The sequence below is a fragment of the Empidonax traillii genome, unplaced genomic scaffold (assembly GCF_003031625.1).
Source record: "Empidonax traillii isolate 1590-97213 ecotype Southwest subspecies unplaced genomic scaffold, ASM303162v1 scaffold9:size3134949, whole genome shotgun sequence".
Taxonomy (NCBI): domain Eukaryota; kingdom Metazoa; phylum Chordata; class Aves; order Passeriformes; family Tyrannidae; genus Empidonax; species Empidonax traillii.
Genome location: NW_020955202.1, coordinates 860,469 through 877,772, shown reverse-complemented (window position 1 = coordinate 877,772; position 17,304 = coordinate 860,469). Strand labels below are relative to the sequence as shown.

General features: G+C 39.7%; 2 protein-coding genes across 2 annotated transcripts in view; both read right to left on the bottom strand.

Annotated features, from left to right (window-relative positions):
* MIPEP (mitochondrial intermediate peptidase) overlaps positions 1-9,733 on the bottom strand; it is a 73,871-nt gene extending 64,138 nt beyond the window's left edge. The window contains exons 1-5 of the mRNA XM_027884213.1: positions 9,550-9,733; positions 6,477-6,650; positions 4,523-4,611; positions 2,698-2,784; positions 1,693-1,756 (exon numbers count right to left, since the gene is read on the bottom strand). Coding sequence (XP_027740014.1) covers positions 1,693-1,756; positions 2,698-2,784; positions 4,523-4,611; positions 6,477-6,650; positions 9,550-9,726 — 591 coding nt within the window. The 5' untranslated portion in view covers positions 9,727-9,733. The remainder of the gene's footprint in view (positions 1-1,692; positions 1,757-2,697; positions 2,785-4,522; positions 4,612-6,476; positions 6,651-9,549) is intronic.
* A 1,724-nt stretch (positions 9,734-11,457) lies between these two features.
* Positions 11,458-17,207, bottom strand: LOC114057631 (complement C1q and tumor necrosis factor-related protein 9A-like). Its single transcript, XM_027884201.1, has 4 exons — positions 17,058-17,207; positions 15,325-15,516; positions 13,187-13,249; positions 11,458-12,331 (listed from the first exon to the last, which is right to left on the bottom strand). Exons 2-4 carry the CDS (start codon positions 15,488-15,490, stop codon positions 11,526-11,528), a joined length of 1,035 nt encoding a protein of 344 aa, XP_027740002.1. The 5' UTR covers positions 15,491-15,516; positions 17,058-17,207; the 3' UTR covers positions 11,458-11,525.
* Between the last annotated feature and the right edge of the window lie 97 nt (positions 17,208-17,304).

Sequence of the window (17,304 nt, the reverse complement as noted above, 5' to 3'; positions counted from 1 at the left end):
GGGGAGGGGCCCCGACCGGGAATCGAACCCGGGTCTCTGCAGTGACAGTGCAGTGTGTTTTCCAACAAAACTGTAATGCAGGGCTGAAGACAACATGATCAGATGCTCATAAAGATCTGTAATTTCACACAGCATTGAAATTTGAAGAAAATGCCTCTGTTTCTGCAGTAAGAAAATGTCCAGTGGAGTTTAAGTAGAATTTACATAAGCTTTGCAAGCTGTTTGGATGGCATTTATAAAACTATGCCTAACTGCTATGTAAAACACAGAAGAGAAAAACCAGAAGCACCATGGAGACAGAAAATTGATATAGAACTACAGCCCTCTTGTTACTGTTTGTATTGCACTGTTTTCTGGAGACTATGAAGTATTAATGGTATTTCAACCTTTCTCTGAGGAGTTAGTGATTTAGTTTTATCACCATCATTACAGTATTTCACACATTTAACCTTACTGTAAGATTTGCTTCAGTGAATTTGCTCACATTAGTAGAGTACGGTCCCTGTTGCCCATGGGTCCATAGATCAAAAAAACAAAGGTGAGGATACAGATACAACATACTTGTAAAGTCCACAGAACAACATAATCTGCAGATCTCTGTCTTCCTATTCCACCCTAATTCTTCAAAATATATATATATATCAAAATATATCTTTGAGTTTTATTTTTAAAAGTAGAAATTTAGCAGAAGTAAATTTCAACTTACAACAGGGAAAGACTTCTAAATCTGAAATGAGAACTGGAAAAAAAAAAACCACTGAGCAGCAAGCAAGAAGAAAAGTGGAATAGGCAGGAGAGGAAGAGGAAAACGTGCAAAAATAAGTGAAACTGTAACTGAAAGGAGATGAAGCACCACAGATTCAACAGTCAAATCAGACATAAACCCCAGAGTTCAAGTTTCATGTTGTTCTTTACACAAAGCCGTTGCAAAAATATATTCTAGAAGCATTTTCTAGGTCACAAAACACCATCAGAACCATGATCTTCGGAAAAACTACCACATAAATCTAGTAGAAGTGCCTTTGTACAGATCTTTTTGGAGGGGGTGACTCAAATAAATAGGTATTAACTTCATAAAGGGTCTGTTCATGAGCTATGAACAGACAACCATATCACGAAGCATGGTGTAAGCTGCTGGTTTTGGCAAATCCAACACTAACTACCGCGAAAGTAGGTAAAAGCTCCAAAATAAGTAACCAGACCATATCAAGACAATCAATTTTGAACAAGATTTACAACTTCTGGTTATGTGAGCATCAAAGGAGAGCCTGGGTGCACACCTGATCCCTTCCAAAACACTCTACTTGATTAACCTGACATTGCAGTGCACGGGGTGCCACTCTTCCCCCTCTGGAAATATGCTGTTGACAGATAAGTATCTATTTTAAAAATCTGATGCAGACAACAAACACAGAAAACAGGATCTCAGGTCTTGCTTATAACGCTTCAGAAGAGAAAGGAAGGATGAGGGCCAAACTGGAAAGAACAGTCAACATTAAAAAATACTATTTAGAAGTGATTTAAAATAGACAAAATCAAACACTTCTAAGAAGACAAAATTCCAAAGAGGATAATGGGAATCTTGGAGGACAAACTGACCCAGAATTGCACGATTTCACGTCGCACATTTTTCATTATCTGGTCTTTGGTAGACAAGCAAATTTCTGTTCATATATTGTAGCAAAAAATTACCTTTTCTTCATCCAAATGAATGCCACTGATCTCAAAATCAAACATAAAAAGTTCTGCCACTCGCCTAAAAATACAGTAAATCCCTGTTAAAATAGCCTCATTTGATAGTAAGCATAATTTTTAAACAGATTTTGCCTTTAGTAGTTATTTGGGTTTCATGTCTTTCAAAGAGACTAAAACCACAGTTCTACAAGTATTGTTATTACAGACAAAGACTTCTTATCTTGTAGGTCTTTAACAATCTACTCACTGAAAAAGGATTTTTCCTTTGCTCTTAGTCATATACATTAAGAATACGTTTCAAAATAATTCCACTACATTAATCTAGATGTTTACCAAATTTGTGCAAATTACCATTTTAATTTCATTTCCCACTTCATTTATTCTAACATCAGAAAAATACCACTTCAAATCTAACGTCCTGGATCATGGGGAAAGAAGGAAGAAGGAAGTAACAAATACTGAGCTTGTCTGACCATGTCAGCAAATAAGTAATTCAAACCTATAACCAAACAAACATCTAATAAAACCTATGACAGAAATCATAAAGTAAATTTTAAATAAATTTACTGCTAATCTGATTTTGAAATATATAAATAAACTTTTATAAACTGAAATCCAGTTGTATAGTCTGGTCCCTAATTTTACTGCTAGAAACAGTCACATATACACCACAGTACAGTATATAATTTTAATCAAAAGAATATGATTGAAGAAAATCTTCAGTTTTCATTTCTTTGTTTTTGCAGATCTCAGTTATTCAGTGTAAATATCTTGTGCTCTACAGTCACAGACATTCTCAACACAACTACAACCTTCCTAACTCCTGTGCCAGTAATTTAGAAGTCACTAATAAATTAATGATGATGTGGTTTGCTTTCCAGTTGCATTTATTAATTTAACAAAACACAAAACATACGTGCAATAAGGAAAAATACATATAATATCTAAAAATTTAATTCTATGAGGTTATATCAATAATGATCTATAAGCATTAATAAGTACCTGGTTTCTGGATCTAGGGAACTCGCAACATTTTCATCAGCTAGCAGACGTCTTAAACTCTGGCACAGTTCAACATCTGTATTTAATCTGAAAAGATAAAGAGTAAAAGAAGCACACATTAGCAAGAGAAACTAACATTTCAGTTTCCTGTTATTACTCATTCAAAGGTAGATCTTAGTATTTACTGAAACAACATTAAAAGCCAAGGACTGTATTTTCAAAATGCTTTCTAGTTCACAATCACACTTAAAAACTAGAAAGATTGTATGCAAAGCATGTGTGGACAAACTGGCATGAAAATAGGTCTTACACATTCAATAGGAAAATACTTTTGGATGGTATTTTGTAGCAAACAGGAGCAAGTCTAAGACTGATGGCTTATGTTCCATGAACAAAGATCATCATGGTGACAGCATAAATCTGGAAGAACTGTTCTCTAACCCTTATTTTGAAAGGACTCCATTAAGGGAAAATCTGTGCTTGAGTTTGCCATCAGATAAATGTGCTGCTGGCTGCTACTGGAGTAGACTTGAGAGATTACTAACCCCAGGATATTTCCAGACAGTGATCACTGTACCTGTGCAGACAATGCTATGTCCATTGGATTTGCTGGAATGTTATCTACAAGCATCTTTGTCAACCTGCATTACTGGGTGGGAATTGCAGTGGGGAATGAAACATATGCATACAATAGTTTATTAGCCTCTCAGGATAATTTGTGAATGTTTTCATTTTTCTAAAAATTTTATATCTGAAGTGGTATTCAGATATTATAGTTATATTCTTATAGATGGCTTGCTGAATCGAACTCTTGAGGAACCCAGTTCCAAGGGAAAGGTTTCTCAAACATACTGGCAAGAACAAAGTAATAGAATTTACTCTTAGAATTCTCTTTTTAGTCAGTACTGCTGTCTTCCTCAGAATATAAAAGGCCTCTTCAACTCACTGTAGGATACCAGATCAACCAGTCACTACATCCACTGTTATTGGGAGTCCTGAGGGAAGCAGCCAACTCCGGGTGACCTTCACAATACTGCTTGGTAAAGCATTCACTAAGAAGGCTACTCCTGAATCCAACAGGAAGGGAAGATACTGAAATGACACAGTATTAAGATCAACTCTTTCTACTTCTCAACAGCAAGAGTAGAAAAGAAGCAAATAAATTCACTATACAGAGATAACTTTCAGAACTTAAGCTTTAAGGTATTATACTTTAAGGTATTAAGAAAAAAGGCAACTCAAAGAAAAGCCAATCTTCAGAAATGGAAGTGTTTAAAAACATGTTCTATGGAATGAGGATTTTTAATGAAGAACAAGCACACCAAAGTGTATCAGCCATATATCACAGCCCTAGACAGATACACCTTCAAACACTCATTTTAACAGGAAATTGTCCTTTCCTCTTTCACATATCCCACTCACTGTCTGAATTCAAAGGGTCAGAAATACAGAAGAAAAAGTATTGTGAAATGTAACAGCTTACATCTTAAAAACAAATTAGCATTTTGTACATACCCTTTACAACCACTAGTAAATTGTCACAAGTCCTAGAAAAATGTAGCTTTGAGCCTTTGATGGGTTTCAGTGACATGGAGTCAGAAACTGAAACTAAAATAGAAAACCTTTCATGAGATACTGTAACAAATCTAAACCCTTAAATATCTAATGGAAGACTGACACTTCTGACACTTTGTTCTCATGTGCAAATCCTTCCAACTTAGTTTTGTTGATCGCTGTTTTCATAGATGATCGTAATTTTTAAAGATGCATAAGGAAATAGTAAAAAAAAAAAAAAAAAAAAAAGAATAAAGAAAATAAAACATACTTCTCTACCACAGTACCAATGTTCCTGCAAGCTTCTTCAGCAGCCTCTCTGAATGCAAAGTCAGGGTGGGCAACTTTCACAAAATCAGCCTGACAAATCATAAGAAAACAGTAAGTAAAAAAGAATCTTGCCTTATAAACAAAGTTGCATTCAAGCAGTTCCACTTCTGTTAACCTTTATTTCTACAGTTCTGTGAAATCTTTTTGCAGAATTTGCCAGTTTTTTCTCTAAACATAAAGCTGACTGGAAAACTTTGCTAACAATTATTAAACCAGACAGGCATGTATCTTTCCAAAAATATCATTAATCTATACACTTCTTAGAAACATTTTAAGTATAGTATGTCTCTTACACAGAGATAATCCAATGTTATCCTAATTTAAATGTTATTACAAAAGACTTTTAAAACTAAATTTTCTAGTTAAGAAGAAAGCATGCCACCAAATGTGCATAAAGGGGTTCTCAAACCCTTTTTACTCTTGTGTATAGACCACCAAGTTATGCTTTGACACAGCTTCCTAGTAGGAAGAAATATGTTTCGAGAGTAAAATAGAAGTTCTTTCGAATTCAGAAGAAGGTTTTTATTTGACTTAACGATTTTTTTGTAAGTCTCCAAATACTTTAAGGGGTCCATAAGGCCAGAAGTATGCTAAAAGAGGGCTGGGGAGCTTGGGGTTTCCATGACTTAAATTAGGGAGATTCTGGCATTGAACTGATAAAAAATTAAAGATTAGGAATATATTTAATTAAAGTCTAGGAAGACATTGTAGACATTTAGCATGATTGTACAGAAAGTACATGCAACAAGCTTCACAGTGCAGTAATATGATTGCAGTTTGGTTGAAAAGGCAGCCTTACAAATGCTACACATTTCAGAATTTTACTTCTTAGAATCCCTGTTTAAAATTCCTCATAATATTGACAGAACAGGTGTTAAATGACAACACCTGCCAACAGGTAACAGTCACAAAATTTCTTCGAGACAGAGATCTGCAAGCTGTGCATCTTTGAACACAAAAACCTGAAAGCAGTACATAGGAGGTAATTTTAACTCAGCAAACTAGTACAAAACCATGGCCATTGAATTCTGACATTAGTGTTTTACTTAGATATTGATTGATTAAGCAGAATTAGACATAGTCTATACAAAACATAAGAACTAGTGACTTGACAGAGCACGTAACAAACGATGTCTTAAATCTAGAAAACGAAAAGAAATAACATTTGAGAACTGAAAACACACTGACATTCAAATGCGAAAACCCAAGTCAAAAAACTTAGTGACAAATGATTTCAGAATGAAGGTTGGGTCTGCTTCCTTCAACCAAAGCGTGATGCTTTGATAAAAGACATACTTTAGGCAGTTTCCAGAAAGCTCTGTTAAACTTAACATTTTGTGATGTATTTTGTGATGTAGAATATCAGACCAAGTACTCTGAATCTGTGGACGATAGAAACTACAGTCTAGGAAATATTTCTGTTAATAAAAAAAATAATACTGTTGAGTTTCATCTGCCACTTTTAATCTACAAGGCCTCTATGGACCTTCACCTTTTAAAGTTCATAACTTAAAAACATGTGCATTGCAAATTATCTTTGAAAGCAATCCCCTTTTTTTCCCCAGTGTAAGTGATGCTGGAAAGTTTATGTGCTAATATTACAGCAGAAATACAACACTGATGTCACCACTGTTTTTCTTGTTGTTGCTTTTATACTATTTTTACATCTGTTTTAAAAACAACTGGAGCTTGACAGGATTTGTAATTACCTATCAGTTGGTAAAAACATGTGATTAACTCTCAATCAATTTAATTTTATCTCAACACAAAACTTCATGGCTCTGTCTGCTACTTACTGTAGTGCAGAAAATCATAAAATGGAACACCCTGGTGTAAGCTCAGTCAGTTTAAAAGGATTCATTTTTACTTTATGTAATAATAAAAAAAGAACTTACCAAGTCTGCTACTCTGCACAAGCTATCTGAAAGCTGATCAAAGATCTTTACAGTCTCTGGCCCAGGTGGTGTTGAACATGCCTTCTGGACTAGCTGTTCTGACTCTTGCAATGCTTTGTCTTGTGCTTCTTGAAATCCTTCTGGACAGCTCAGTTCTGGAACACCAAACAGACCCTGCAACACAGAATACAATGAAAACACATCATTATTACCCTCCTTAATCCCTGCATCTTTGTTTCAGGATTGAATTATCACTATGGAATTTTATCAAAATTACCCTAGCTGGCATATTGTAACACTTCACTAAAACATTCCTACACAAGTGTCATTGTAAACAGAATAGTCACAAAACCAGTCACAGACACTGGTATGATGTGAAAACGTGTTTATTTCCCAAAGCAAACCTCAGTGAGGTTTTTTTAGCCAGTATTGTTCTCAGCAAACCTTAAGAGTTTGACATCAAATCCTCACAAACTCTTCCACACCATAAACTCCTATGCCAACCTTTTCTCAAAGCATTTATCTTGCTTCCAAAGCATGGGCACCAAACAAAACACAGGAAGTCCACTTAGGTTTGAAAATGAGGAAAAATCACTCCTTTGACGCAAAAGAGACTTACTAAGGAATATGACAACTAAGTAGGAGTGTCAAAACAGTGAATGAATTGGTCAACAGCACTAGATATCAATGGATTGCAGGCAGCAGGACAGTTGTTTTGGGCGCATAAAACGAGCCTCAAATAGTGGAACCAAATCTCAAAGGAATAATCAGCAACTGCCAAAATTTGTGTGGTATGAACAGTTTTATTCCTGAAGTTCCTACCAAGCCTGGCCCTGTCCCACGGGGCAGGGTAGACACAGACAGCAGTGGAAGAGAATTACAAAGCTCCTACTGCTGATCAAACAAAATTACTAACACTGGCTGCAAGAGAAAAGTTCCACAATACAGACAGTAAAAAGATTTCATAGAATCATAGAATTTCCTGATTTGCAAGGGAACCACTAGGATCACTGAAGTCCAACTCCTGGCCCTGCACAGGGCAGCCCCAAGAATTACACCATGTGCCTGAGAACACTGCCCAAACACTTCCAGAACTCTAGCAGGCTTGGTGCTGTGACCACTTCCATGGGAAGTCTTTTCCAGTGCCCAATGAACTCCTGGATGAAAAACCTTTTCCTAATAATTCCTTAATTTCATTTAAATTAAAACAGCATCTCTTCAAGCAGTACACTCCCTTTGCAACTGCTCAACTGCAACACAAGCATCTCCTTCCCTGCTAACTACACCATCTAACAGTGAAAGGTACATCATTTCACACATCTATCCCTTCCCAAATTTAACCTCAGTATCTAAAATCACAATCTGGATTTGCAGATCTGTAAGGCAGTCACTTTATAATGCACCTTCTGCAAACTCTTTGTGTTACAGCAATCAGCTGCGGGTTTGCATATAGCTTGCAAGTATTTATCCAAACAAAACAAAAAAACCTACAAATTGACAGTTAGTCTGTAAAAGTATATATTCTGAATGAAGCAAAAGCATCCCTTAAAGTAAGTATCTGGGACATTCTGAGTTGTTTTTGCCTATTTTCTTTCTGTCACTGCTGCTAAAACTGCCTTCTTTTTTTCCTAAAGACAGAAACCCTTTCCTCATACTTCCCATGTTTTAATTTATTATTTGGGAACAGGAACTGGACCAAAACAAACACTGAAACAGATATTTTTATATATATACACATGCACTTAGACATAAATATACTTCTATCACAGCACTCTTCAATAATGCTTGTGTACAAGAGACTCAAGACTTCACTCAGATCCCCAACCAAGGGTTGCAGTATCCTGCAATATTCCAGAGAGCTCCTGGCCTTCCTGCTGCCCTACATCATCATTCACCCTCCCGAGAGAGCTCTTCCTGCATGTGTAGTTCTCTGTGACCAGGAGGTATCTCCTCTTAGAAATAAATTAGCCATGGAGCTCCTCTTCCATATGATACCAAGTTTGACATAAAAATTGAAAAAATATGAAAAAAATGAAGCCTGGTGCAGTTCTCTATGTTCTTTAATGGCATTGGCTGCATAGATGCAGCCTTATTCTCTTTGCTTGGCCTCAGCATTTACATCCTACTTGTCACAGCCTCTTTGTGAGTCTGAAATATATATCTCTATTCCCAAATTACTGTGGGCCAAGTGAATCATCCACAACTCACTACCCAGGCCAGTTAAATGTAACTGCATTATTTCCTGAAGCAAAACTTACACCAGTATGTTTGCAGAGGCAGGAGAACCAATAGAAAAGTGTCCCAAACAAGTGCTAGGTTATAAACAGAAGTCAGATTTGTCCTCAGTATACCCCAGAGTTCAACAGCTTCACCAGCCTGGGCACCACGACAAGAGTAGCTGAGTCAGCAGGCAAACACCTGGATTTTACAGCTATAACTATTCTACATACACTGTGCCATCTTACTCTGTCCAGGAGCCAGCCTGTTGATTCCAGGACACTGATTAACAAATGCACTTGACTCACCTCAAAAGGAAACATACCAGAGAACCCAAGTGTCACCAACCCAGCAAACAAATGCTTTTTTTTTTTTTTTTTTTTTTTTTGGCCACAGGAAAGATGTCAAGAATAATGTCCAGGCAAGAGGATGTCGGCAGCGTGACAGATCCCAAAGCGCTGCCAGAGGGTAGTGGCATGACACTGACAGAGGAACGAAGGCACAGCCAGGTGGGAGCTGGGAGTGGAATGGGCAATGGAAGGGGCAGTATCTCTTTATGTACATATGGGCGCTACTGAGGCTCAAAGCAAGTCTTTCCATACAGGAGACCATGACTGTCAAACTCTTCTGCGTCCAAAAGCCAGAAGTTATCGGTTCATTAGAACCAAAATAAACTGAACCAAGTAAAAACTTTATATTTTAGAAAAAAAAAATTTACACAGGAGAAAAAAAGAAAACTACCCTGGAAAAAAAAAAAATCCCTTAAAAGAGTTGCGATAAGCAAAGCACCATGCTGCCAGCGGCCAGGGCCGCCTCCTGCACGCCGCAGGCCCGGCCCTCCCCTCCCGCCGCTCACCGTCTCCCTGCCCGCCGCGCCGCCGCGCAGCGCCTGCTGCCGCTGCTGCTTCGCGTCGAAGGCGCTGCCCACGGGGCACCAGCTGGTGCTGACGGCCCTGCGGCCCGGCCCCGCCGCCCGGCCCCGCAGCGCCCGGCCCAGCGCCGCGGGCAGCGCCCGCCGGCAGCCGCCCAGCATGGCGGAGCGCCGTGGAGCGGAGCACACCCGGCACCTACACTGACACCAGCACCGCCCGCTCACGGTGCGGCCGCGACCTCCGCGCGTCCGGGCCGGGAGGTGGGACCGGAGCAGGAGGCGGAGCGGCGGCACAACGCGGAGCGGGGCGGAGCTCCCTGATCTCACCGCCCATCAGCCCACCCCCTCCATTGGATTCGCTGCTCACGCTGGGCCATGGTTCTTCGGCATGTCGTGGAGCGGCTGCTTTCGCTCTCCCGATCCTTCCGCTTCCCCTGGCTGCCCAGTTCCACTGCTCCCTCCCCGGCCGTGCTGGAGCCTCTGCCGGCTGATGACAGAATCACAGAATATGCCGAGCTGGAAGTGACCCACAAGGAGCATCGAGTCCAGCCCTGGGCCCTGCACAGGGTCATCCCCAACAGTGACAACACGTGCCTGAGAGTATCATCCAAACGCTTGTTGCACTCTGATATCTGTCCTACACGTCCTCCCGCTAAACCTAAGTCCATTTTAAAGCGTTTCTTGGCTTAGTTGTTTCTGTGACACAAACTTAACGGCGGGTGGCTTACAGGGGACAAAGCCTCTTCTTGGTGAAAAATTCACATAACCCTTTCCTCTGCCTTTGTATCTCCCTTGCAGTCATTTACTTGACACGAGAAGTGCAGCTGTTCTTCCTGAAGAAACCCACTGTGCCATTTTCATTTGGGCTCTGTGATCCATACTCAGGGTTCAACAATTGTGAAAATATGCCCACATTGCCTTGCCTCCCCAACATCCTGAGGGGTGATGGGAAGCCAGGCCTCATGCTCCAGCCAGCATTTGCACTGAATTTCATGGTGCTGACCCATCTTCATTGGCATCTCTGCTTTATTCTCTACTAAGGAAAGTGGATGAAACTTACAACATTTTTTGTTATATTTTTGAGTTTTAGAAGGGGGAGAGGGGAGAGAAAATTCCAAAAAAAAATCACAGAAATTAATCTTTTATGGCACATCAAGGAAATATCTCTCAATCAGTTCTCTGATATGACTGCTTCAGTGTTGATTAAATATTATCTTTCATTTGTTGCCCTGGCTAATTCTGAAGTACAGCAGTAGTATGTTGTATTTTTGCAATTGCCTTTAATATCTGCCTACATCGAAGAATCCACAGGGCACTTCCTCCTATCCCTCTCTTTCACTCCATTTCAGACCTTTGGCTACATGGAAAGCAAAGAACCATATTTAAAAGCTATAAAATCCACCCAGCTATGATAAAACTTGCTTGTGCCGTAGAACAAGCAAGTGGCACCTGTTTGATACCTGTGAAGGTATCCTGGCCTCTAGCAGCATGGTGCTTTGCTCTTTGATACCTGTGAAGGTATCAAATTGCACTAATTCCAAGTTTAAAAATTATTTTGAAATGGTTGGATGCAAACTAACCGAGTTTCAAGCCCACCTACATATGCCACCTTTGAAGAAATAAACTGGCTTAGAAGTAACTGCTGCTTCATGTTTATACAAGATGGCAGGGACCCACATGTTATAATTCCAGAATTTTTATCTTTCATTTTGTCCCACTTTTTTGAAAAACATTTGTCCTTCAGGACTTGTGTAGTCACCCCTGTGCATTCCTACAGTAAGTCACCAAACCACTAATGTGTTGATTCAGAGGAGTTAGAGTTGTCCTCTTTTGCGCAGAAGTTTTTCCTGACAGCAACTGTCTGTTTTCTGTCAAATCCAACAGAAATTGTCCAGCAGATAACAACTTTATTAGGGAGGGCTGAAGGACACAGACATACAGCATTCACAGATAGTATGAAGTTACGTGGTGGGCAATGGCAGTGGCTCCAGCGAGTCAGAGGTGCTGAACAGGAGAAACCCAGAGAAGGTGGTATCATCATCAGCGTCTGCAAATAGCCCATTGAAAGTCTCCCCTGGGTGAGCCTGCAGCCACACCTCATCTCCTCCCTGCAGCTCCAGGATGGCAGCTCCTGAGGCCTGGTCCTCTCCACTCTGGTACCTGTCCACAGTGTGCAGCATCTTGATGCCGTTCTTAACTAGAGCTACTCGGACGTTCCTTGAGTAGACAGTGATGTGGTAGGTGAAATAGTAAACACCAGGGTATTTGCAGGTGAACTTGCCAGTAACTGGGTTGAAGTCATTGAGACCATTATACAGCACCTTGTCAAACTTGATTGGGCGATTTGGAGGGGGAAATTTGGTGGCAACTGTAAGGCCAACACTGAAAGCACTCCTTGGCAGGACTCCTGGGGCACCTACGTTCCCCTTTTCTCCTCTGTCTCCTTTCAAGCCTCTTTCCCCCTGAACTCCTGGATTACCCTGTGGCCCTATATCTCCAATATTGCCTTTAGGACCTGGATTACCAGTTGGGCCAATTGGCCCTGGGAAACCAACTCTTCCAGGATGGCCAATTTCACCCTTTGACCCTTTTGGACCAATGGGTCCAATGTCTCCTTTTAACCCCTTTTGTCCTTGCAGTCCCAGCTCTCCCTTCTGACCTTTGTAACCCACTGACCCTATAACTCCTTTTGGCCCCAGTTTGCCAGGTCGTCCTCTTTCTCCTTTATCTCCTTTGTTCCCCTTCTCTTCAACAGTCCCATTGGCTCCTAAAAGAAAAGAGAAAAAAAGTGAGGGGGGGGGAAAGTTTCTTGTGGTCTTCCACTGGATTAATAGGGCACAAATTGAGTTTCAGCATAAGGAAATATAAGTGCAGGTGTGTGTCAGCACTGTGTATACTGTGCTCACTGTACACACAATTTCTCATACATTTAAGCGCAGGATAAACATAATACCTAAAGAACCCCTTACTGTGTTAGAAAACAGGTGCTCTTGCTGACAGCAGCAAGAACAAACTCAAAGAAAGGAGAGCTGTCTACAGGATGATGACAGCTCACATCATCTCAGGCACAAGCAGCATCTGTCCAGACATCTGTTTTCAGCCTTTGGTATACAAAATGGGTGACATGGTTCACAATTTAATCAGAGGAAGGGGGTTTTTTGACAACACCCAGAATTTGCTTAGGATAACAAGTCCTTACTTATATATAAAGTATACAGGATATATGTTTTTTTTAGGTATATAACTTGTGTCTTCTACAATTTGTTTTAAAAGTCCCTTTCCCTGAAGTTTCATAGATAGCTACAGGATCCTCACTTTCCTGAGGTAGCTGCAGATGCAATGTCTTGCTTAGCAGCTGACAAAAGGATCAGAGATGGGAAAGGTAAGATAACAGGCTGAGTGAACAAGTTGTGGGGCATCAGAAGCAGTGGGATAATCTCAGGTGGCAAATTCCTCTTCTATTGTCAGCATATGTGTGCAGCCTCTGCTACTTCAGGAAAAAGGGTTTTTTAACCTTTATGGTACTTTTGCTACAGCTAGAATGTATAGCACATCCAGTATTCACAAACAAAAGGGCAGCAGATGATAGACAAATAATAAATTGAAACACTTCTTCTCTGACCTTGTTCACCTTTCTCTCCATTGGCACCATCTTTCCCTGGAAAGCCAGGAACTCCTGGTTCACCTAGTACAAAATTAAAAAGCAGATTTTCATTAAACAAATTACCAGAAAACCTGGGATGAGTTCTTCTTCAATCTTTCCTCTCCAAGCCTGGCCAAACAGTATTGTAAAGCGTACTCTTATTCCTGACTTTTAGTGGGTGCCACTGCTGGTACTTTTATCTTATGGAGAGACTGACAGAGAGCACGGAAACTCTGCTTGAGGATGGTGGGTTTTTTTGACACAGAAGGAATCCTTGGTATAACAAGGTGAGTTATTGAGGTGTGAAGAGATGCTATATCCTTGTAAGGACCACTAGTGTGAAAACTTCTTGTCCTGTTGTTGCCTCCATCCATGGAAATGGAGTGAGGAAGCCACATTCAGGAAGAAATATTGCAGGGGCCAGAAGCCCATTAGTAAAACATGGACATGGTTTAGCAGTGGACCTGGTCTTGCTGGGTTAAGGATTGGACTTGATCGTCTTAGAGATCTTTTCCAACTGTAATGATTCTATGATTCTATGAATGGTAAACTCACACCTCAAGAAGAGATGTGCAGGAGTTTGACAGATGGTATTGAAATGTTACAGTGGAGTAATATTGCCTGTAAATCTGAGGAAGGCATTCGCGCTCTTGATCCCTGTATTTTGCTTGACATGGACTTTCTACTGCTCTAAAGAGAGCAATTATAGAAGTGATTTTTGTAGTAAAGTCAAAGATGACCAGGAGATGATCAAATAAGTGGATTTGCATCCAGAGTGCAACAGAAGAAAAAAGAGTTGGTAGTTTGGATGTAACCATATTCCAAGGGTAGCTCTCCAACCATAATGACCTGAGAACCGTTCTTTAGCAGTTTTCTGCATGGTGGGTGTAGCCCAATGTGCACTGGATTTTCACTGACTTGGTAAGGAACAAAATGAAGTCTCATGTATTTAACTGCACTGCAAAGGTGTGTATGTAGTACATACAATATAAAGAATGGTACAATCACCCCAATTTGTTCCAACAGAGAATAGTACAGTCATCAAAACAAATTAATCAAGGAAAAAATGTTGGGGACTTCATCAGAAATCACTGGTATCATGTGATAAGTTACTGGAGTAAAGGGAGGACCTTTATAAGATAAATGAAAATAACCAAGCTTTAGATTTTCCATTTTCAAACCTTCCTGGAACCACACATATAGAAAAGGAGGGCAGTTAAATGTGTTTGCCTATTAAGATGCTAATGGATTTTTTTATTTGTTTGCTTCTACATTTTAGCCAAGCTAGGGCAGGGAAAGCTGAAGGAACATTTAAGTGGTTGCTTGGCAGAGAACTCTAAGTCATTTTATAAACAAAAGAGTTCAAAGTAACTCCCTAGCAACCACTGGGGCAAATACCTAAGTAGGTGGACTTGTCTTTTGGTGGTCCAGGGAAGGCCATAAGCAGTGAAAAGTCTTCATTGCCCAAATTATAAGTGCTGGTTATTTTTCAGCTGTTCTGGTTTACTCTATAGCCACACAAACAGCTGTGGTCTCTAAGAGAGATTCAGGTGTTAGGAAAAGGATCTGGTAGATCTTGCCTATACCAGCATAGCCATGAAATAACTGCACATCAGCTACACCTTCAACACTGATTCTGCAGCACACACTGTTTGAGGATGCATATACTTTTCTCTATAGCAGGTGATTCAATATCTTAGCAACCCAGTCTGTTAAATACAGACATTTCCACCAGCTTGAACCTGCAGTTGTTTTTTTGTTTACTGGGCTTGAAGCTTTTATAGAAATATAGTTGCTATCTTAAAAGAGTAGGAGAAGGTATACAAGCTTAAAAATTTTCAAATAGACTTGAAAATATTACCACAATAGAAGATAAAGCCTTTTTTCTTTTGTTTTTTTATCCCACGGACCTGACATCTTCATAGTATTAACTGTCTCGCTTTCGTTGTTAAGCCTTTCTTTATATTTCCTTCTTCAAACAAGTAAACAACAAATGTCTGAAATGTTTTCTGAAGACTATGCAGAATACTCCCATTCATGCAGAGTGACTACAGACAAATTTGGGAATGAATGGCATTGCATTTGATACATTAAATCATTTATTCTGAATGTAGTACCTGTATCCCCCTTGTCGCCTTTTGAACCGTCGCGTCCATCACGGCCAGGTGTGCCATTGTGCCCAGGATTGCCAGGGATGCCGGGATACCCTTGGGTACAGACAGCCTGTTCTTCTGTTTCTGCTGTGCTGACTACAATAGCCAGCAGTACAATCCAGCTTTTCATTCTTTAGGTAGGTTATATAATTTTGGCTGAAAGATTTAAGAAAACAAAAGTACATCTGTGTAAGTCTGCCTTGGAAGGGTGTGCAGGGTGGTGGAGGAAGGAAAACAAGGAAATGGGTTTTCACCATGTATATTCTTTTGTTTTATTCATAAGTCTCTATATAGCATAAATTACAGTCCTGAAGACTATTGAGTGATATTTTAAATAATTTAATGGGAATATCAGCCATAGCATCATCATACATTTAAAACATTAACTTAACACAGTTTAAAATATTCCTTATTTCCCTGTGATTTGGAGCATCAGATTCTGTTTTGTATTTTCTTATGCAGCTTGACTTGTGGAAATTAATGGCTCTGCAAAGGGAAATTTTTATGTGAGTAGATGATGAGCAGCTAAAAGTCACAAAAGCTCTGGGGAGCTTTAGAGCTACCCTTGATGTCCTCAGAATCTATCCAGCAAACAAGAAAACAACAGCTCAGTGCATCCCGTAAAGTTTTACATTGTTCTATTTAAACCATAACTGCATTGACAAAGCCTGGATTTCATGGATTGGCTGAACTTAACCCAGATTTCAAGGTCATAATAAAAAGGCAATTCAGGCAAAAGTGTTCATTTTTAATTTCTTTTTTCCCCCACCAATTGCAGCAAGGAATAAACAGTTGCAGCAGCTATAGACCAAAGAACTTCCAGTGACTGGTCTTACTTCAACCATACCCATGAACCCGCAATGCCTGGCAAGTCTACAAGGTTTATGTACTAGACAATACTACAATAATAATGTTTTTGCTGTCCCGAGCCTCAAAATTTCAAGTTCTGCAAGATGATTCAGGTAGGACCTGTGATCCCACGTTTATGCACAAGGATTCATACAATGTCCTGTTTCTCTGAGCTGTAGTTTTGCTTACTTAACATATACACATTCCTCTTGTTCAGAAATCACTTTGCAAACTCCACTAGCCAGAACTGTGCCGAGGGAGGAGCCATTGCTGCTTTTCAGAATCATGCAGAAGACTGCCTACATCCTTCAATAAGAATAATTACAGCCTGCTAGCGATATTCAATCTAAATATTCTTTTAATGTAATTTATATAGGAAGACACCAATTTTGGGACATGTTCCTTAATCTTTTTATTCTGTGCTCAGAAAAGTTCCCTATTTTGTAACAATTACCAGAAATCTGATTTATGGTATCTTTGCTAATGATCTCGAGAGATATTTAATCACCAGCCAGCAAAATCCCACCTTAACTGCTGCTGCTGGTTAACACCAAAGAAATTTGAAAATCGATAAAACATTTGCTACTTCTGAGCGATATAAACTTTTTCTGCCTTAGTCAAAAGACCAGAAGAGTGCAAAAGGAAGTGCTCTGTGTGACACTGTTAGGATATGATGCACTCTGTGGAGAAGTCTGACAGTCTTTGTCCGCTTACAGAAAACCACACTCTCAGTTGTCTAATGGAGCATTTCTTGCCAAGAGAATAGACAGTTTGGTCCCCATACATGCACCCCACTCCACAAGCTGACATTAATGTCATCATTACATACATAGGATCGTTGCTCTTACCTCATTCACTTGGTACTTGCCGTGTTCTTGGGCATCTTTACCAGAGTGGAAAAGCTTCATGTAAAGGAGTGCACACTTAGATATGTGTCTTGAGGACAAGTACTTGTTTGGTCACTAAATTCTCAAAGGTCAGTGATTTAATTTTGAGAGCTGTTCAATAATTAAAACACAGTTTTATAGTGGAATTTTCCTATTTATTCCAATATTAAGCTGAAGTGCTCTTTGTTTTGGCTTTTACCACTGTTAC